This window comes from Pongo abelii, chromosome 11 (genome assembly GCF_028885655.2).
Source record: "Pongo abelii isolate AG06213 chromosome 11, NHGRI_mPonAbe1-v2.0_pri, whole genome shotgun sequence".
In the NCBI taxonomy this organism is placed as follows: Eukaryota; Metazoa; Chordata; class Mammalia; order Primates; family Hominidae; genus Pongo; species Pongo abelii.
The window spans coordinates 141770233-141791621 of record NC_071996.2 but is presented as its reverse complement, the minus strand read 5'-3'; the positions used below and the strand labels follow the sequence as shown (position 1 = coordinate 141791621).

Sequence of the window (21389 nt, the reverse complement as noted above, 5' to 3'; positions counted from 1 at the left end):
GGCCTGCCACCCCCACTGCTAACCGGTACCCCTGCAGCAACCACCACCCTGCCCAGCCTCTGCTAGCCTCTGTTCCTGGCTCTAGGAGGATCAAAGGGCTCAAATGCTCAGGAAGTCCATACTCAGGCAAACTTTGAAGGCAGGACTGGCCCAAGGGACAAATGGCAGGAAGTGTTGGCTAGGGGAGGCTGCTGTGAAGGAGGGAGGGAGGGCTTGGTGACCTCAAGATAGGCCAGGCTTCTGGGACAAAAAGGCCATGCCAGCTGGCCAGTGCACCGCTAAAGGGAATTGAAGCTGACCTTGCAGAGAGGACCTTGGGCAACTTCCAGTCCAACCAAGAAGGATTTTGCTGATGTACAGCCTTCTCTACTTAAGCTCCTTTCCCTGAAGGGTCCTTGGTCACACTGAGGCATATCCCAGTGCTTAATTTCTCCTTCCCTCAACTCTAGACAGCATTCCTCAACCCCTCACCCACTCCATTGTCAGACAAGGCTTTTGAGGTCCCTAGTCCTCCCTTTAGCCTCCTCTCTCATAACTCCTGTCACCTGTCCTTTTGTTTTTACAAGGTCAACTTTATATCATGTCCCATAACCATAAGCAGTCCTTCCTTGCCTTCTGTATAGATTAATTCTAAATGTTAAAACCCTATGAACAGTGTTACATTGTTGTGACTGTGAAAATTGTTGTCTCCTGAGCCAAGTAATGTGCTAAGATTACATTTCTTGGGAGGCTTTTTGTTTTTCCTAGAGTACCTAGTTGCTTTTCTTTTTTTTTTTTTTTCTTTTTTTGCTTGCACCGTTTGCCTTCATCATGTCCTCCTTGCCCCTCAAATCCACTTCCCTATCCAATCAAGTGTTCAATCAGGCTTTACCCAAAGTCCTCTTTTGGGGCCCTGATCATCCTGTTGCAATATAAATTGCCTAACATAAAGCAGATGTTTTAGGATGAGAGCATCCTAAAACATCTACTTGGCCTTGTTCGTTTGGATAATAAGAGGAGTGTAAATCCGTTTGCAAACTTGGGAGTACAGGAAATATCAGTGAGTTTATTTTTCCCTATCACAGTTTCTCAAAGTAGTGGAAATGTCATTGTAGTCACTTGGGGGAGTGGGGGTTCTCCTTCCCTGGGGTGATGTCTAAGTTGTGAAGGAGAGTAAAGTCACAGGCCAATAATCCACTTCCTGGGGATCCACCACTCCAGCCCCACCCTGCCAGCCCCACTACTGGGCAGGTGGGGAGTGTGTGAAGTAAAGCGGTAGTTTCACACCCAGGTGAGTGATGCTGGGCTGGGGGAAATCTCAGGACCCTGCTCATAGAGCAACCAAGAGCCAGAGCAGGGACAGTTGGGAGCGGGCGGGAGGGGGTCCCAGGTGATTACAGAGGTCAGTGAGGTGACTTTGGGAGCTTTCAAACCTCTCACCAAACTCACCCAGCAGGAAGCCTGCAGGGGTCTCTCTGGTGGAGAGGCGGAAGTAAAGGGGCCGTGGAAGTCCTGTCAGACCTCTCTAGGGGCAGTGGGGCGGTCTGTCTGCAGCCTAGTCCTGCCGCTCCGCTCAGCTGCTGCGGTCCCGTGATGTTCCCCTCCCACGCGGCCTTCCAGCCCATCCTGCCAGGGACACCCCTCACCTTCCCTACCTACCAGCGCTTCTGGTGAGGCCAGGCTCTGCTGGGGGTGCGGGGAGGTGGACAGCGGGTCCTAGGTCAGACTGTGCCCTTGTCCAGGGACGCTTATAGCCTGGAGGGGCTCAGAACAGACCCTGACGATCCCAGCCCTGGTGAGTAGTGGGGACTGAGGAAGGCAGGTGCTGTGCGGGGCAGGCTGGTGGTTGGCCGGCTGGGGTCCGAGAAGGCGTCTCCGCCTTCTCAGTCTGGACTGACTCCGTCCAGACTCCGTCAGTCTCCGTCAGTCTGGACTGACGCCGGGGCAGGAGCCGGGCAAGGGTCCCCAGGACGCTGCCCGAGGGCGCGGCCCCACTGCCCACGCACCCCGCCCGCCGCCAAGAGGAACCCAGCAGATGGGCGGCCCGCCGCGATGGGGGAGTCGCGGGCGTCTGGCCGGGACAAGCGCCCGCCGCCTGCCCGCGGGACAAAGCGCGCGAGACAAAGGCGCGGCCAACACCTGTCGCTCTTGGCGCGGCCGCCGCTTTTCTCCGCCGAAGCGGCCGCAGCTGCCAACTGTCACGGGCATCAAGTTACAGGACCAGACGGCAGCTTCGGCGGGCCTGGGAGGCGGGGCGCGGAGGAGGAGGAGGGGAGGAGGGAGGCGGGCGGGGGCCAGGGGAAGGGAGGGAGGGGGCCCCGGGGGTCGAAGGGGACTAGGGGGAGATGGGGGAGCTCAGAGGGGGGCGGGGGTGGTGACCCGCAGAGCCCAGGAGGAGAGCGGCGCGAGCAGGAGCACCCGGGACCCCGTCCCACTAGGACTCCAGTGCTGGCGGAGGGCGGCCTCGGGGGTCCGGCCCGGCGTCTGGACGAGTCCGGAAGAAACTCAGGGGCCGCCCCGCCACCGCTGCCCAATGGACCCTGCCTCCCCGGGGCTTGGCAGCCACCCCAGCCAGGACCTGAAACCCCTCTAGGTCCAGAGACCGCGGACTGGACTGTGGCCCTGCACACCAGGGACGCATCTCCTGGGGCCAGTGGCCCGAGCGCTCAGCTCTGGAGGCGCCATCGGTGAAGGAGGGAAATGAATGAATTAATGGGTGAATGAATGAGTGGACGGACGGACGGACGGGTGGACGCCTGCTCGCACGCGCGGCAGATCAGTGGTCCTAGAGCAGCAAACCGAGAGAAACAAGCGCAGGCAGGGCCGCAGCTCCCCGGGGTCGCCGCCCCGGTTCCGCCCCCGCGGGGGTCTCGGGAAGGCCGGGCTGGGGGCTCAGCCAGCTGCCCGCCCGCCGGAGCCGCCGGGCCGGACAAAGCCCGCTGCCCCGATTGGCTGCAGCGCGCCTCGCGGTCGGCCGTCCCGGGCCCGCGCGGCCAATCGGCGCATTGAGATGCAAATAAGCGGCTATAAAAGGGGCGGGACCGTGGCGGGCCGGAAGCCGCGAGGAGCGCAGACGGCAGGGCTGCTGCTGGGCGGCCGCGGGGCAGCGGAGGGCGCCGGCGCTCCGGTCCCCGCCGCTCCCCGTCCCCGCTGCTCCCAGTCCCCGCTGCGTCCCCGGCGGAGCGGGCATGGCGCCACCCGCGGCGCCTGGCCGGGACCGTGTGGGCCGTGAGGATGAGGATGGCTGGGAGACGCGAGGGGACCGCAAGGTGCGGGCCGGGGCCGTGGGCGAGCAAGCGGGCGGGAGGCCGTGCGGGGCTGGGACTCAGTGCCCCGCTCCCCGCAGGCCCGGAAGCCCCTGGTGGAGAAGAAGCGGCGCGCGCGGATCAACGAGAGCCTGCAGGAGCTGCGGCTGCTGCTGGCGGGCGCCGAGGTGCGGCGGCCGGGCAGGCGCCGTGGGGCTGCGGGGCGGGCGGGTCCGGGAGCGCGCTGCCGGCTCACCGCCCTTCCCGCCCGCGCAGGTGCAGGCCAAGCTGGAGAACGCCGAGGTGCTGGAGCTGACGGTGCGGCGGGTCCAGGGTGTGCTGCGGAGCCGGGCGCGCGGTGAGTGGCGGCGGGGCGGGCGGGGGCGCCGGCCGCGGGCGCCTGTAACCCCCGCCAGACGGAGGACTTCCTTCCCGGCGCCCCTGTCCTGTCGGCGGCGAGGGCTCCCCCCGGAGCAGGGTGCGCCCCCGCGTCTCCTGGGTGAGCCGCGTCCCCGCGGGCCGGGTGGGCTGGGCCACGCAGTCGCCGCTCACCGTGCGGGACGCGGCTCTCTCCCTCCCACCCTCGGGCCCAGAGCGTGAGCAGCTGCAGGCGGAAGCGAGCGAGCGCTTCGCTGCCGGCTACATCCAGTGCATGCACGAGGTGCACACGTTCGTGTCCACGTGCCAGGCCATCGACGCCACCGTCGCTGCCGAGCTCCTGAACCATCTGCTCGAGTCCATGCCGCTGCGTGAGGGCAGCAGCTTCCAGGATCTGCTGGGGGACGCCCTGGCGGGGCCACCTGGAGCTCCTGGGCGCAGTGGCTGGCCTGCGGGGGAGGCTCCGGCATCCCCGATACCCAGCCCCCCCGGTCCTGGGGACGACCTGTGCTCCGACCTGGAGGAGGCCCCTGAGGCTGAACTGAGTCGGGCTCCTGCTGAGGGGCCAGACTTGGTGCCCGCAGCCCTGGGCAGCCTGACCGCAGCCCAAATTGCCCAGAGTGTCTGGAGGCCTTGGTGACCAATGCCAGCCAGAGTCCTGCGGGGGTGGGTCCTGCGGGGGTGGGCCTGGCCCTCCCTGGATCTCCTCCCTCCTCCCCAGGGGTTCAGATGTGGTGGGGTAGGGCCCTGGAAGTCTCCCAGGTCTTCCCTCCCTCCTCCGATGGATGGCTTGCAGGGCAGCCCCTGGTGACCAGCCCAGTCAGGCCCCAGTCCCGTTTCTTAAGAAACTTTTAGGGACCCTGCAGCTCTGGGGTGGGTGGAGGGAGGGAGCTACAGGCAGGAGGAAGAATGTTGTAGAGCTACCAGCGCTCTCCCAGGTTCACCCGCCCAGCCTTCACCAGCCCTGTGTGGGCTCTGGGGGTAGAGGTGGCAGGAATGGTGCTGGGCACTAGTGTTCCAGGCAGCCCTGGGCTAAGCAAAAGCTTGAACTTGCCACTTCAGCAGGGAGACGAGAGGCAGGTGCACTCTGCAGCACTGCCCAGAGCTGTGATGCTCTGTACATCTTGTTTGTAGCACACTTCAGTTTGTGTATTCCATTGACATCAAATGTGACAATTTTACTAAATAAAGAATTTTGGAGTTAGTTACCCTTGAAGTATTGTTGAATGATGTGTCATTAATGTGTCAGATGTGTAAATGCTAAACTAAGCACATTTCCCCTGCATCTGAGGCTGGTGAATGTCCTTTAAAACCTCACCCTTTCTCAGCAGAGTGAGCAGTGCGATGGTGGTGGGGATGCACCCCGTGGCTGTCTCTGCAGCAGGCAGTGCTTCTGCCCCCCATGCTAGGCAGGTCCTCAGGCCCAGCCTGTTCTTGGGCATTGTGTGTGTCCTGGAGAAGGATTTTGTTTGCATGAGGCTTGTCTCCAGGGTAACTCAGCAATAGGGAGAAGACCTGTGTCTGTGCCATTTTCTTGTTCATGAGCTTCAGGAATAATAAAATAATGCCTAACTGCTACCCATTTGGTTTGAAAGTATCTTTCAAAGACCTGTTTTAGGACCCAAGAGCATGACATAGACATCAGTCTACTTGTGTGAGGTTGTTGCTTATCTTGACTGAAGAAGGAACTTCCCCACTGCTGCCATTGACTTCAGGGTCAAGGAGACCCACCCAGTTTGTGGCCTGAAATGAAAGCGCCAAGGCCCCAAGGGGCTTGAGCCTTAGGTCAAATTGGGTCCAGGAGGTCAGAACCCTCAGAGATGGAGGGTAGCAGGATGAGCAGCTGGGGTGCGGGAGCCTGCCCTCTTGGGCTGGGCCAGACCTGCAGATAGCACGTGGTCAGCCGGCTGAAGTCACCACCACAGTTAGCCTAGCCCCCTTCTCCTGCTCCAGGACCCCAAAGCAGCAGCTTCTCACTGTGGGTTGGCAGTCCCCAGGCTAGGGCCAAGGTGTGACAACTTAGGATTGACGTCGGGGTCTCCTCTCTCGACATGTGCTTTTGCCTTAAGAACACCTTTCCCAGCAGCCCCTTTACAAAAGCCCCCAAGCAGGTCCTGGCCACCAGGGGTGTTTCAAAGTTTGAGGTTCACTCTGGCTCACCTCAATTCAATCATAGAAGCCACTGGGCTATAACCAGATGCAGCTTAACTTTATCATCTGGAGCTGAGCTATTGGGGCAGTGGGGGGGCCAGCACCACAAAAGAAGGCTTGAGCAATGGAAATATCATTCCTGGTATTATTTTAATGTCCTCAGACAGACTGATGTAGGATGTGCCCACAGGGACATGGATGGATAATGGGCCATCCTGAAAGCCCTGGCTCCCAGTAGCACCCAGAGGCCATGCCAATGAGCTCTCATGCCATTCAGGGAGCATCAGCCACGGACTGCTTCAAAGGAACAACTTTCACCGCTCAAGTCCACTCATCACACCTTTCCAGAGGCCCTAGGAGGGGGTCAAGGGGAAGCCCAGGAGGCAAGGTGCAGGAGGCTGACCTGGAGTAAAAGCGTTGCTAGGACCAGGGTCAGAAGCCACTAACCCAGAACTCTGGCCCCGTGCCCCTCCAGCCCTAAAGTCAGCTTCACAGTAATCCTCAAGTGCAGCTTCTTTTGGAAATGTAAACTGGCTCCCACACCAGTGACCACTGTTGGCCTCCTGGGGCTGAGAGCTGCTCTTGCCTGTGGTGCGGCCTGGGGCCACCAGCTTCCCAGTCAGCTGGTTGTTTCACATCAGCTCCTCTCCCAGCACCCCCAGGCTCCCCACAAGCCCTTCTCTGAGGGCTGTCTCCTTCCCACCCAGATCCCTTCTCTGAGTGCTGTCTCCTTCCCACCCGGATCCCTGACCCACTGTATTACTTTTCTATGGCTGCCAAAACCAATGACCACACTCTTGGTGGCTTCAAACACACGGTTATTATCTTGCAGTTCCACGGGTTAGAAGTCTTAGAAGTCTGTCAGGATTCACTGGGCTGAGATCAAGATGTTGGCAGGCAGGGCTGTGTTCCTTCTCCTGGCTCTTCATTCAGGGGCCACCCACATTCCTTGGAGGATGGTCCCTTCCTCCATCCTCAAAGTTCCTCAGAAGCGTTGCGTCTCTCTGACCCTTCTTCCGTGGTCACGTCTCCTCCTTACTTCTACTTTTAAAGATCCTTGTGATGACACCAGCCCCCTGGAGAATCCAGGATAATCTCCCTGTATGAAGGTCTTTAGCTTAATTCTTAATCACATTTGCAAACTCCCTTTTGCCATGTAAAGTAGCATATTCGCAGGTTCTGGGAATTAGGATGTAGTCATGAACGACATTCTCTGTGACACCTGCCTGCACCCTGGCCCAGGCGTTCTGCCTTCCATCAGGAAGCAGTGTGGCGCCCGCTTCCCACATGGGCATGGGCCCCCATCCCTGCTCACCTGCTCAGGGACTCTGCTCTCCACTGCACCATTAGCTTCTCCTCCCTTCTGGATCATTCTCATTAACCTACAAACAGGCTGTAATATGAGTACCCTCACTCGGAAGAACCTCCCTGGATGTGACATACTGTTAGCCTCTGTCTCATTGCTCTAAAGCAAAATTCCTTGAAAGCGTCATCTACACTTACTGCCTCCACTTCCACACATCCCATTCCTCTTCGTTCCTTTCCAATCAAGCTATTGGCCACCCTTCCACTGGAACTGCACAGTCAAAATCTCCAGTGACGAGCATGTTTCCCAACCCAGTGGGCATGTCTGCATGTCAGCTTCACCTCTCCTGGGTTATGACTCATCCATCTGGAGGCTCCTCCTCCAGTCTCAAGGGCACCACACCAGCCTTCCTTCTACCTCATCGGCCATCCTCAGTACCCTGTACTCAATGCTCCTCCCTGCCGACCTCCAACTGGACGTGTTCTTCCCAAGGCTCTGTCCTCAGCCTTCCCTGCCGCCCCCACACCCAGTGACACCATCTGGCCTGTTTTGCCAATCCCGTGCCCTTGATTCAAAGCCCCTCTCCAGGCGGCTGGCTCCTCTCTATCCTCCTGTCCACTCAGTGACTGCACTTAGATGTCAGATGGACTCACAACACCGCCAAAACAACAGATCCTCAGGCATTACCACTTCTTGGCACCCCGTGGATTGAGCAAAAAAATCTAGACGTCACCCTCAAGTTCACCCTCTTCCTGCCATCCCACTTCCTATCAGTCAAGCCCATGAGCACTATTTCTTCTTCTTTTTTATTTTTATTTATTAATTATTATTATTATTTTGAGACGGAGTCTCACTCTGTCGCCCAGGCTGGAGTGCAGTGGCGAGATCTCGGCTCACTGCGATCTCCGCCTCCTGGGTTCAAGCGATTCTCCTGCCTCAGCCTCCCGAGTAGCTGGGACTACAGGCGCCCGCTACCCGGCTCGGCTAATTTTTTCTATTTTTAGTAGAGACAGGGTTTCACCGTGTTAGCCAGGATGGTCTCGATCTCCTGACCTCGTGATCTGCCCGCCTAGCCTCCCAAAGTGCTGGGATTACAGGCCTGAGCCACCAAGCCCGGCCGAGCTCTACTTCTAAGCCCTGCCTCCACGTGTCGTCTTCTTTGCCGCCGACCAAGTCCAAGGCAGCCTCGTTTCTAACCTGGGCCTCCGCAGCAGGCCTCTGACTCCCCTGCCACTCCACTCCCGTCCTGACCGCGACCTTCAAGACTCTACCCGGTTCAGCACCGCCGCCCCCCGGGGCTCCTCCCTTCCAGCCCTCCCTACGCTCTGCTCAGGCCTCTGCAAGTGACCCGAGAGCCAGGACCCGGACGGTCTCGATCAGCCCGCGCGCCCAGCCCTTGAGCCTTCCAGGACTGCCCGGAGCCGGCGCTGGGGAATACCGAGCCCCCTGGAGCCGGGTTCTGGGGGCGCGGTGCGCTGGGAGGCGCTCGGAGGAGCCGAGGCCTTGACCACGCCCCCTCCAGCCCCGCCCCGCCAGCCGCGGGGCCTCCTGGGAGATGTAGTTCCAACCTCTTTACTTAGATTTTTGTCTGTTTTTTTTAAAATCAGTTTTATTTAAGAATTTCCAACAATGACAACTCTTATAAAAAGCATCCAAGCACAGGACACAGAACTGCAGCAAACAGCATTCTTATGGGTAGCTAACAGACATTAGAACTTCTACCCTTCTTTGAGACACCAGAGTTCACTGGTGAACTCTGCTTCCAAGTCCTCCTGCAAAGCACACCACAAGCTCAGTCCATGTTCTCAGCCCATCAGCTTCAGTTCACATTGCCACACTTACATATCAGTAACAGAAGAGAACACACACCATACAGCATTCACAGCAGTTGACAAAGAGGTAGGGGGAGTACAAGTATCATTTCACTTAACACGTTCAAATAAAGTGGGTTATCTAAGAACAAAAACTCACTTAAAGTCTTCCAACAGACGTGTATGTCCTTTGAATGCAAAAAACATTCGTACATTATTTGCTATCATTGCTGTCCGCACACTGTCACCAAAGCCGCAGGATTGAGAGACACATCTCGCCAAGTTAAAAAATATCCGTTATGCATCGCCAAGTCTCTGCACGTGCTCTCTCCTTTTCTCACTCATACTAGCCTTTCACGCCTCGGCACCACCGTCAATCCCACACAAGGTTTCAAAAGTTCAAACAGCCTTCTGGTTCCATATCACAGCCTTGCGTTCACAGCGTTGATACGACTCCATGAAATAAAGAGTAGCAGATAAAAATGGGACACCCACCGTCAAAGACACGGCCTGTGATGCGTGATGACGAATTCTTGAATGAGAAGGCATGTAGACAGAAGTGTTCCTATGGCAGAATATTTACAGCACTACTTTCAATCAAGTGCTTCTTCCATAAACATTTGAAATGAGATGAACTGCAGAGATTAAATGAAGGCTTCATATTGTACTTTTGTATTTGAGGGGAGACAAGTGTTAAAAAACAAAACAAAAGAACCAAACTGTGACACCATGATCTCCTAAAAGGAGATTTTCTTAAGGAAAAAAATCCATATGGTGCGGTTCAAATTAAAAGAAGGAATAAAGAAAGTAGTTCTAATCAATGGCTTCCATTTTGAACATGCAAAGAATTCACTTGACAAGTCCAGGGATAAAATATTACAGGAGAAACCTTTTGATATCAATTGTAGTGTGTTGGTTTACCAGTCAGGCAAACAGCAGTTCACTTTTAACCACTCGATATTTCAACCTTTCATGTAACAAAACTTATAAAATTCCTTTAGCTGTTCCTTTTTCTAAAGAAAAATGTCAAAAATACTGCTGAATATACTCCACACTGAACAAACCAATTTTGAAAATTCTTAGTACATATATATTTTACAATATACTTACCATGAGTTTAGAAAAATTTGATTTCCGACCATTCTATACCAACCAACCACAACCCCACTGTCTACGTTCCCCAGCCAGAAGACTTAGAATCCATGCTTGAGCCAAAGCCGCCATTAAAACCACTGCCCAACCCTGCATTTGATCCTGATCCCCAACCAATTGCTGCACCAAAATTAGAATCACTATAAGAGTTATTTCCAGAACCGAAGGCCTGGTTTGGCTTCCTCTGCATGTTGCCTTGGCTTTGGTTATTATCCGATGGGCCTGGCCGGTTCGCTGGCTGGCTAACACGCCCATCGTACACCAACTGCTCTGTGGTGCTGCCTGGGGGGCAGCCATAATGCCTGGATTAATGTTGAATGCACCAAAGTTTATCCCACCACCCATATTACTACCTTGATTGTTTCCCAAACCAGCTCCACCCCCTCTACTATTACCAAATCCACCCTGATTCCCAAAGCCACCTGGATTATCACCAAAATCTTTCACTTCTTTCTGTCTATTGCTATTGTGCTTGGGTTCGGCATTGGATATATGAACGCTGATTCCTTTAATCAAGTCCTCTCCACAAAGACACTGCACAATCTGATCATCTGCAAATGGAACAAAGGCCAAAGGCCCTGAACGGCTTGGGGATGAAGACGTCCATCACATCCCCATACTCAGAGAAGAACTCCCACAGCTCATCCTCAGTCATGTCCTCTGTAGAGCGCCCCACAAACACTTTTCTGCTTCTCAAAGGCCCATCTTGGCTTTGCTGCACCATAAGAACTTCTCCAAAAGCACTACAATACTCTTTCAGGTACTGTTCAGTTGTTTTCCATGGGAGACCCAACACTATTAAATCGGACTGTTCTTTTCACTTTCACTGCTGATGAAGCATCCGTCTCACCCATTTTTCTTTTGTTATCTTTTGGATAGTTGACAATATGCACCAGATTTCTCCAGCCAGCATCGGGGGCATGCAGAATTCCTTCTACCAGCCGGACACCTCTCATACATTGAGACACTGGATTCCTGTAGCGAAGCCCACACGCCCCTGGAAACTGGGCTGTGACCGTGGACAGCAGCACCTTCCCATCGTCTTCCGATGGTATTTCAATGGGCTCATCGTTCTCATCTTCGGTTACCCGAATATATTCAGACATCTTTTACTTTTCCACTAGGCCGCTGCTGGGAAGCCCGACAGGGACACCGAGGCAGCGACGGACCCAAGCGCCAGTTTTTTTTTTTTTTTTAAAAGAGGCCACCACAGGCTGAGGCGGGACTACAACTCCCAGAGGCCGCCGCGGCCCGGAGGCCACGCCCCTTGGCGGCAAGCTCTGAGCCCTTTGCGGCATTTGACACTCGACATCCTCGTGCTTCTTAAAGCACGTGCCCAACGGTGAGCAACGGCACCCAACGGTGCCCGAGGGACTCGCGCTGCCCGTTAAGCAGCTTTGCGGTGGCGGAGGCTGGGCTGCCATCTCTCCGACATCCCGGGACAGAGGAAGAGATGAAGGCTCTGCAGCCCCCGCCGTCCGATTTACGCTTGAGGAAGCGAAGGCGAGAGAGGTCGTCTGCGGGGCCAGCCCAGGGCTGCCGGGGGGACCCTGCCCTAGAGAGCCGGGCGCGGGCTGCAGGGCCTGGCGGCCTGGACGGCGGAGCGTTGAAAGCTCCCCCAGGGATAGGAAGTGCAGCCGAAATCAACGACTGAGGTCATGAAGGAGGGGACGCTTGAGGCCGTGGAGGGGAAGCAGGTTTCTCCAGGAGGGAACCCGGGCCTCCGCTTTGCTCAGCGTTCCCCTCGCGAATGTGTTGAGCACCTGTTATGTGCTGGGGGTACAGAGGTGAGACTCCCAAGGCCTCGGCATTCTCTTTAAGATCAGCAAGACCCCGCAGAGAACCCAAATCCAACGCACACTGCCCAGAGGCAGACACTGGCATTCCTTGATAGACGGTAGCCAGGACTGGCATTCCTTGATAGACGGTAGCCAGGACTGGCATTCCTTGATAAGCGGTAGCCAGGGAAGCCCAGGTCTTACTAGATTATCGTCAGTACTTGGATTTGAATGTATCTGGGAGGAGGAGGGTTAAGGTTTAAGCTGTGGCTCAGAAGCCCCTCAGCTCTTCATGGAATCTCCCAGGCTTTTCACTCTTGCATCCTCATGGAAAAATACTGCCCTCCCTGGGAAACCATGCTTTCTGTCCACACCTGCTCTGTTCCCATGTCGCTGTACTACCTATTGACCTGTCAATGGATGATGACACTTGGGGTACCATCCTCTCTCCTCCAGATCTTGCCCCACCTTAACCTTGAAAGAATATTAAATGCGCCCTTAGACGTCAGGAACCATCCCTCAAACCTTGCCATTCCTCTCTGTTGAACCTGTTCCAAATCTTAAGTGCCAACCTCCATCTTATCCACTTTATCCTGGGGAACTTGTCCTCACACTCCGTTGAGGTTTCTTACTTATTGTCCTACTATTTTCTTCACACTCCAGTTTCTTAAAAACAGTCTTCATTCTCATTTTCTTCATTTCCTCACCACCTGTTTGTCCCTAACAAAATTTCAGTATGGCTACGTTTCCTGCCATTCTACTACAGAAAACTTCTGCCAGAGTCTCCAATGAACTCCTGATTGCCGAGTAGACTCTTCAGTTTTCTCACCTGAACTTTGCGGCATTTGATACTCAACATCCTCGTGCTTCTTAAAACATTGTTCTTGCCAGAGCGCAGTGGCTCACACCTGTAATCCCGGCACTTTGGGAAGCTGAGTTAGGCAGATCGCTTGAGCCCAGGAGTTCAAGACCAGCCTGGGCAACATAGCGAAACTCCATCTCTACCAAAAATGCAAAAAATTAGCCAGACATGGTGGCCCGCACCTGTAGTCCCAGCCACTCGAGAGGCTGAGGTGGGAGTATCACTGGAGCCCGGGAAGTCAAGGCTGCGGTGAATTGAGATCACGCCAGTGCGCTCTGGCCTGGACAATGGGAGTGAGACCTTATCTCAAAAAATTGTTCTCTGTCTAGTTTTCTTGCTCTTCTTGTTCCACCATTCCTTCTCAGGTTCTGGCAGTGGCCCTTCACAACTGGATATTAAATATTGTCTTTTTTTTTTTTTTTTTTTTTGAGAGAGGTTGTCACTCTGTCTCAGGCTGGAGGCTGGAGTGCAGTGGTATGATCATGACTCACTGCAACCTCGACCTCCCAGGCTCAAGTGATCCTCCCACCTCAGCCTCCTAAGTAGCTGGGACTATAGGCGCACACCACCATGCCTGGCTGATTTTTGTATTTTTTTGTAGAGAGAAATGTTTGTAGTGTTGCCCAGGCTGGTCCAGCAATCCACCTGCCTCACTCTCCCAAAGTGCTGGGGTTATAGGCATGAGCCACCGTGCCCGGCGAATATTGTCTTCTTAGATATTGTGACCCACGTTTCTTTGCTTGGCCCCTTCTCTAGCTTCTAGGCTGTAATCTGTATGTCCTCCATGGCTTCGCCTGCTGTGCCACCAGCTGCAAAGTCGATTTCTGGCCCAGCCCTCTCTGGAGCTCTCATAGAGTTTATCCAAATGCCCCTGGCTGTCGCCTCTCAGGAATCCCACAGGTTCTGCAACGAGTTCAGATGTGAACTCAGCTTTCCAACAAAACCTGCGCCTCCCTTCATGTTCTGGATCCTTGAGAGCAACAAGGTCATCAATCCCTCAGGCTGGAAACCAGATGGTCCATGGAGACACCTCCTTGGAGCCCTGCCTGGGCAACCTTGACCTCCCAGGTTCCAGGGGACACTGGAGCCCTGCAGGTAGTGTCCAGGAACTGGGAATCCCACCACTTCAATAGGTTGAACGAACAAGTGGATGAGTCTTAGACGTCCCTTTCCCCCGTCCGGCTCCTGCATTCTTAGTTCAGGTTCTTGGCTCTCACCTGGAGAATGGCAGTGGTCATTAAGAAAACCCCCACCTTGAAGGTCACGCCCTGAGCTTCAGTCTTTTCAAAAGCCCAACACTGCAGATTCCCAAAGAACAGTAGGCCTGGTCCTCACGTGGGCCAACTCAGAACTTACTGACTGCCTCCACGCCCCCTCCGCCGCCTTCTGTTTCCATGCCCTTGCCAGATATTTGGTTTGCTGCATGGCCAAAGCCGCTGCTCTGCCCTCTGCACGCCTCCAGGTTTGGCTCAGATAGACCATCTGCCTGAAGCCTTTCCTGGTCACCTCTGGTTTTACGCAGTTTCCAAGGCTTCTTTTATTTCCCTGACGGCATAGTCCAGATAATGTTTGCTTGTTCATTCCACAGTTGTTAACTGGAGGCCTGCTCTTTGTGAGGCATTCTTCTAGTTGCTGGAGACAGAGCGCTTCTTCTCAAGTTTATGCTGTTATGGGCAGATAGGCTGTTGGGTTGTTGTTGTTTTTCTTTTTTTTTTTTTTGAGACAAGAGTCTGTGCTTTGTTGTCCAGGCTGGAGTGCAGTGGCACGATCTCGGCTCACTGCAACTTCCTCCTCCTGGGTTCAAGTAATTCTCCTGCCTCACCCTCCCAAGTAGCTGGGATTACAGGCGCCCGCCACCACACCCAGCCAATTTTTGTATTTTTAGTAGAGACGAAGTTTCACCATGTTGGCCAGGCTGGCCTCGAACTCCTGACCTCAGGTGATCCACCTGCCTCAGCCTCCCAAAGTGCTAGGATTACAGGCGTGGGCCACCATGCCTGGCCTGTTGTCTCTTGATCCTTGAATACGTAGTCTCTGTCTTGTCTGTATTCTTGCCTCATATTTTCTCTCTCCTGCCTCTATTTTCTCTCCCTCCCTCTTTATCTCTTAAACCATTGTCTCTTCATCCACATCATGGGAATGGCAGTGGTACCTACTCGTTTTAAGGGTTGAATGAAATAGCATGGAAAGCCCCTTTCTCAGTGCCTACTGTTGGTTGGAATTCCCTTTCTCTGTTTCCACCTCGTTCTCTTTGCGTCTTCATCCTCCCCTGCCTTCATATCCTTCCCTTCCCCATCTCACCAGCTCTCTCTTACTCTCTCTGGCTCCCTTCCTCTCTCCTCTCTTCCCTGTCTCTCTGCGTTTCTCCATTTCTTTCATTCTCTTGTCCCTGTTTCTGTCTCTTCCTCCAACCCACCTTTGCTGGGCTTCCCCTGCCTCTGCCCCTGCCTTGCCTTCTTTGTCTTTCTCTAGCCTCCCTCTGCCTCTACCTCCCTCTCAGACGAGAGCAGGTGACTCCCCTGATGCTTCCTGCCCCTTCCCTGGCAGTGGGTATGGAGGGGGTGACTGTCCAGCTTCTGCAGGGCCAGTGACTTCCTCCACCTTGTTCCCGCCCTGCAGGGTCTGAGCACCTCCCTCATGCAGGCTCCCAAGTTCACCATGCTGAGAAAGACCTGCGGGAGACAGCAGGAGGACAGCTGGGGAATGGGCCCGCACGTGCCCAGGTGAGTGCTGTGGGGAGTCAGGCCAGCCCTGTGGAGAAGGCCACGGGAAAGGGGGAACTGATGCTGCCCTTCCTTATAAAAAGGGCCACCCAGTCCATGTAGCTGAGGAGCAGCACCAGGCAGGATCTTTAATGGGACTCTGGGCTTTGTTAAAGGGCCACAGGCTTGTTTAGGGAGGCGGGGACAGAGTCAGGAGGGAGCAGTACCACTTCTCCTGGGAGCGGCACATGGCATGGAACAAAATAGCCCTGGGGCGGGCCCTGAGCCCAGCCCTAGTTTTCTAGCTAAGGATCAGGTGAGAACCCCCAGACCTCTAGTACCTCTGAGGAGCCTGGCTGCTGGCTGGTTCCTCTTCCAGAAGTCCGTGCAGATCCTGTCCTCTGGCTTTGCCTTGCCTAAGACCCAGTCTGCACCAAGGCTGAGTCCCTGGACTTCTGGAGAGAGAGGGCTGTCCCTCTGTGCCCTACAAGTACAGTGTGTGGGCGCCTCCCCTGGGCCCTGCACAGGTTCTGTGGCACCGGTAGCATGTGGGAAGCTGGCAGGAGGCACACCCTGCCTTTGGGAAGCTGAGAACAGATCCCTGGGGGCAACCTGTGCCCCTGTAACCAGGAGGAGTCTCAATAGGAAATTTTAGCTGCTCCTGGTGGAGCAGGGCCTCTGTCTTAAGGAGAGTGGAATTTCCGAGGGACAGACATTTCCTGACCATTTGTGTATAGGAAGCAAAGCAATGAGAGAACAATCAACAGGGCATGGGAGTTGTGAAAAAGGTGAGATGACCTCTGACAGGCAGGCTCCTGAAGAAAGGCTTCCTGGAGGAGGTGGCATGTGAGCCCTGCAGGACAGGTAGAGGTTGGAGGATGAGACAGAGGAGGGAGGCTTGCCTTTCAGACCCCAGGCGCCACCATGCTCCCCATCTTGACTTGGGAATTTCCCAGTGACAGGGCAGGAGTAAAGCGCAGGGCCTTCCCACTGCTGGGAATTTGGCTGTGTTGGTGCGTGGGGTCTGCCCTGGGGCGCGTGCTGCCTTCGCTGGCTTCACCCCATTTCCCTCTCTCCCCTTCTTACCATCAGAGGCAGAGCTCGCGCATGCCCAACCTCGCTCCTCATAGCTCCCTGGGCAGCAGCGCCCTGGCAGTTGGAACTGGAAGGCTTATCAGAGTCCGCGCAGCCCCACCACCCTCCCCATTCTCGGGGGTGGGTATCGGGGGACAGGGCCAGGGCAAGGAGGAAGACAGGGCCCGGCTCACCCCACAGCTCAGCCCATGAGGGTGCGCAGAGCAGGGCTGGCAGGAGTGGGCCACTCCACACCCAGCCCTGTTGAAGAGAAAGAACAGAAATAGGGAACAGAAAGTTGTCGATTGCTGTGTAACAAATTGCCCGCAGCTTAGCCCCTTCAAACAAACGTAGCTCCACAGTGTCTGTGGGTCAGACATCCAGGCCCAGTGAAGGGGCCTCTGCCTCAAGGTCCCTCCCGAGGCCTCAGTCAGGGCCCGGCCGGACTGTGAGTGGATTGCACGCCCCGTGCGGGGAGGCTCAGCTTCTCTGCTGGCCCCGCGCCTGTGGGCAGGATTCAGTTCCTCATGGGCTATTAGAATGAAGGCCTCGATCTTTTCTGCTTTTTGGCTGGAGGCCTCACTCAGTTCTCTGCTGCACGGACCTTTCCTTGGCACAGCTCCCACATAGCTGAGCAAGCCGTTAAGGTGGGCTCCTGCAGCCAAAGGGAATTCTCCTCTTTCTGCTGTGTTCTGTTTGTGTAGGTTCAGCCCCGGGGAGGAGGTTCCACAGGACAGACAGACCAGGAGTTGGGGGCGTTGAGGGCCATCTCACAGGCTGCCCACCACAGCCCCCACACAGCCACCTGTGTCTGTGTTCTTGCCACTGTCCCTACCCTCCAGGAGTGGGTCTGGTCTCATCAGGGAGGGCAGCGCTCTCTTCACTCTGTCCTTACTCTGGTGTTTCACTCTGATTTTAAAAACTGAAGCTGCAATTGTTACCCCTTGACATAGCTGCACCCTGAGAGGGCCTCTGCGACGCCTCTCCTTCTCTTAAGCCTTTCCAAGCTGTCTGACGATTTTTCAATCCCATTTCCTGAGTGACACAGAGCATCTTTTCTTAAGCTTATGAGTGACTTATTTGTGTTTTCCTCAAAGCTAGAGGGGACCCCCAATCTGTTTGTTTCCAGAGGCCCTGATGGTGTCGTCTTGGGAGTGGAGGAACCTGAGGGAAAATCGCAGGGGTGAGTCGGGGAGAGCTCTGCCCTGGTGCCCTGGCACGTATCCACATGGGCCGCAGCTGCACCCGGCTCTCAGCAGAGGGCATCGCCATGCTTCTGGGCACAGCCGGGCCGTCTCGCCTCCCTGCGGCTCCTGATGCCTCCCAGGCTCCGCTGAGGTCACCTTGGGCACTTAGCGTGGCTGCAGCTCTTTGCAGCCCTGTGTCCTGTCATCCATGTGGCCGTCATGTGGTCACTTTTGGGCATTGCGCTGTGCAAGGTCCATGGGGACTGGGCACCTTTGGCCATTCTTTCTTTGGTTGTCTGTGCAAGTAATAAACTAAATCTGAAAAGGTGTTCAATTTATTTACCGGCAAATCTGTCAGCCTTGGCCTTGCCTTGTGCTTGACAGAGTGGAGGGAAAAGGAGGACAGACTCGGTGGGGGGCGAGGATGGGTGAGGAAGTCCCAGGCCAGGCCCCCCGTTTTGAGGATGCTCCGTGTCTCCCCTCACCCAGTGCCACATTCTGCTCTCTGCCCCTTCTTTCCACAACTTGATCCATCCCCCGTAAAGCTTGGCCACTTCTCCCTCAGGATACTGTATTTTACCCCAGCCGCCCACCTGGAGAGCCTCCGAGGGGTCACAGGCGCTCCTCCGGGGCCTGCCGGCATCTGAAGCAGAGGAGCAGAGGCCTAGACCTCCCTTCGTCCCCAACACCTGGCGACAGACATTTGCCGGCTCTCAGCAGCGATGAGCGAATTTTACATTGCACATCTGGATATATACCCACCACCTGAGTGTACCATTCACATGTTACTGGACTTTGTCACATCTAGTTAATCCTCCCTGCTTTGATCCATTTTATTTTTTATGCATTTCCAAGTAAATTATAGACCTCAGGTGGCTTCCCTAACACTCCAGTGCGCGCAGCATTACAGTCCATTTCCCACCGGGTTTTCCTTTGGATGGATAGTTTGGCTTTCAGTGCAGTGCCCTGCTCACGAGTGAATACCTGCTGAGTTTTGACAAGTGTGTGCTGTTTGTGCCTCAAACCCTTCTCAAGGTCCTGAGCGTGACCACCAGAAGGTTCCCTCACACACCTTCCAACCAGTACCCTCCCGTGCAGGAGAGTGATGCTGGAGCCTGAGGCAAAAGGAAAAAAATGCGTTTTTTGTGTGTGTGGTTTTGTTTCTTTTCTTGTTTTTTTTTTGAAACAGTTTTGCTCTTGTTGCCCAGGCTGGAGTGCAGTGGCACAATCTCGGCTAACTGTAACCTCCACCTTCTGGGCTCAAGAAATTCTCCTGCCTCAGCCTCCCAAGTAGCTGGGATTACAGGCGTCCACCACCACGTCCGGCTAATTTTTTATATTTAGTAGAGACAGGGTTTCACCATGTTGGTCAGGCTGGTCTCAAACTCCTGACATCAGGTGACCCACCTGCCTTTGGCCTCCCAAAGTGCTGGGTGGGGTTACAGGCATGAGCCACTGTACCCGGTTGAAAAATGTGTATTTTAATGTTAATTTTTTTTCACAATGTTTCAGTAAGTGGAAAATAAAAAAAGAATTGGAAAGTGTGTATATTAAAACTCAAAATATTTTAAGTTTAAATATTTTACTTATACAAAAGCAGTAAGTTTACTCTCCTTACTTAAATGCAAACAAACTCGTGAATATTTCTAAAATCTACTATCTCGTTTTTCAGTTGAGAGAATTGTCATGTGAATTTCTCTTGACCAAGTGATGATCTTAAATAATTTTTCACTAACTTCAGCTGACCGAAACTTCTTTTAAAGATGCCACCGTGGCTGGGCACAGTGGCTCACGCCTGTAATCCCAGCACTTTGGGAGGCTGAGGTGGATGGATCATGAGGTCAGGAGATTGAGACCTTCCTGGCTAACATAGTGAAACCCCGTCTCTACTAAAAATACAGAAAATTAGCCGAGCGTGGTGATGGGCACCTGTAGTCCCAGGTACTCGGAAGGCTGAGGCAGGAGAATGGCGTGAACCTGGGAGGCAGAGCTTGCAGAGAGCCGAGATCGCGCCACTGCACTCCAGCCTGGGCAACAGAGTGAGACTCTGTCTCAAAAAAAAAAACAATGCCACCGTGACCGGTAGTATTAAAAAGCTTCTCATGCTGGGTGCGGTGGCTCATGCCTGTAATCTCAACACTTTGGGAGGCTAAGACCAGAAGATTGCTTGAGCCTGGGAGTTCAGGAGCAGACTGGGCAACAATGTGAGACCCTGTCTCTGCAAAAAATTAAAAAAATTAGCCAGGTGATTACGCCGCCGCACTCTAACCTGGGCGACAAAGCAAGACTCTGTCTCAAAAAAAAAAAAAAAATTCAGTGTATACAAGTATCTTTAGTTTGTGAAGTGCCTTGGTTGCATTTGATATTGATCTCCACAAGGAATCCGTGTGTGTTTTTAATGTAGTTTTTTTAAACAGATGTAAGAATATTCTGTCTGTTCATTGAATTCACACACAAACACAAACATACAACGCTAAAACAAGTCATCACATTTCATTTCACAGAAGCAGAATTTTTGCATATCAATTATGAGCTGATTGAGCACAGCAGTTTGGGGCTGCGGTGAGCTGTGTTCATGTCACTGCTCTCCAGCCTGGGCAACAAAGTGAGAACCTATCTCTTTAAAAAAAAATTATGAGCCGAGGAAGACACAATTTGGCATAATCATTTTTGGAGGGACATAGTAGCTTACACACCCTTGGACAACCTGCCATAGTTGTTCCATGATCATATCCCTGGCCACAAGCGTGTTTTATGTTTATACCTTTTTCCAAACTCTAATTTCATAAGCTAGACCTAGTTTTTTCTTTGATTTCAGTAAAGTCAATGCAACTTCTTTTACTGTTAATGGCATTATTCTTCATGTGAGTGTGCTCATAGTCTGACACACTTGTTCACAATGGGCTACATCTGGTGCACAATCAAAAGTAAGGGGCTGGGCTTGGTGGCTTATGCCTGTAATCCCAGGACTTTGAGAGGCAAAGGCAGGAGGCCGTGAGTTCAAGACTAAACCTGGCAAATATAACAAGACCCCATCTCCTTTTAAAAAATTAAATTTTTCTTAAAAAGCAGGGTGTCAGATGTGGTGGCTTGTGGCTGTATTCCTAGTGCTTTAGGAGGCTGAGATGAGGGGATTGCTTGAGATTAGGAGGTGGAGCTGAAGTGAGCTATGATTACTCCAGCCTGGGTGACAGAATGGGACCCTGTCTCTTTAAAAATGGAAGCAAAATATTTGCTTCTTTTATTCTTGATAATATCTCAAATCAAATATAATTTTCTAGTAGCAGTACACATATGCTTTAATGTTATTAGGCACAACATCCTTTTTTATTTTATTCTTTTGGAGCCAGAGTCGTGTTCTGTTGCCCAGGCTGGAGTGCAGTGGCACTACCATAGCTCACTTTAACCTTGAACTTCTGGGCTCAAGCAATTCTCCTGCATAGCTAGGACTAGAGGTGTATACCACAATACCTGGCTTTTTTTTTTTTTTTTTAGAGTGGGTCTTGCTATGTTGCCCAGGCTGATCTGGAACTCTTGGCCCCAAGTGATCCTCTCACCTTGGCCTCCCAAAACAGTGAGATTTCAGGCATGAGCCACAGCTCCTGGTTCCCTTTCTTTATGATTAGCTATAAATTCAACTAAAGTTAATAACATGCCACCATTTGGGCCTCCAGTAATTTCTTGTGATCCCCTAAGACGTAAAATATTTTTTGCCTAACATGTAATATCTAAAATCACTCAAAATAATCTATTTTTGTTTCACT

The 21389-nt window shown here is 53.7% G+C and overlaps 1 protein-coding gene, 2 long non-coding RNA genes and 1 pseudogene across 5 annotated transcripts; 2 read left to right on the top strand and 2 right to left on the bottom strand.

Annotated features, from left to right (window-relative positions):
- The first annotated feature begins 3027 nt into the window (after positions 1 to 3027).
- HES6 (hes family bHLH transcription factor 6) lies at positions 3028 to 4818 on the top strand. 3 transcript variants are annotated; one of them, XM_024243891.3, is made up of 4 exons: positions 3028 to 3248; positions 3326 to 3412; positions 3501 to 3582; positions 3818 to 4818. In XM_024243891.3, exons 1-4 carry the CDS (start codon positions 3168 to 3170, stop codon positions 4240 to 4242), a joined length of 675 nt encoding a protein of 224 aa, XP_024099659.2. In that variant the 5' UTR covers positions 3028 to 3167; the 3' UTR covers positions 4243 to 4818. The 3 variants fall into 3 exon arrangements, with proteins under 3 accessions (XP_024099659.2, XP_024099660.2, XP_054406053.1); XM_024243892.3 differs by having other exon boundaries at positions 3501 to 3542; positions 3818 to 3946; XM_054550078.2 differs by lacking the exon at positions 3326 to 3412 and having other exon boundaries at positions 3040 to 3248.
- A 506-nt stretch (positions 4819 to 5324) lies between these two features.
- Positions 5325 to 8523, bottom strand: LOC129058190 (uncharacterized). Its single transcript, XR_008523144.2, has 3 exons — positions 8382 to 8523; positions 7069 to 7135; positions 5325 to 6852 (listed from the first exon to the last, which is right to left on the bottom strand). It is a non-coding gene; the product is annotated as an uncharacterized LOC129058190 (long non-coding RNA).
- A 1518-nt stretch (positions 8524 to 10041) lies between these two features.
- On the bottom strand, positions 10042 to 11239 carry LOC100938678 (TAR DNA-binding protein 43-like; annotated as a pseudogene).
- On the top strand, positions 11120 to 17953 carry LOC129058189 (uncharacterized). The gene is made up of 3 exons (XR_010136136.1): positions 11120 to 11809; positions 15282 to 15385; positions 17568 to 17953. It is a non-coding gene; the product is annotated as an uncharacterized LOC129058189 (long non-coding RNA).
- Positions 17954 to 21389: the final 3436 nt, after the last annotated feature.

Coding starts and splice junctions, on each gene's coding strand:
- HES6 (XM_024243891.3), top strand. CDS start 3,168: ATGGCGCCACCCGCGGCGCCTGGCCGGGACCGTGTGGGCCGTGAGGAT. Junction 3,249..3,325: donor AGACGCGAGGGGACCGCAAG/GTGCGGGCCGGG, acceptor CGCTCCCCGCAG/GCCCGGAAGCCCCTGGTGGA. Junction 3,583..3,817: donor GCTGCGGAGCCGGGCGCGCG/GTGAGTGGCGGC, acceptor CCTCGGGCCCAG/AGCGTGAGCAGCTGCAGGCG.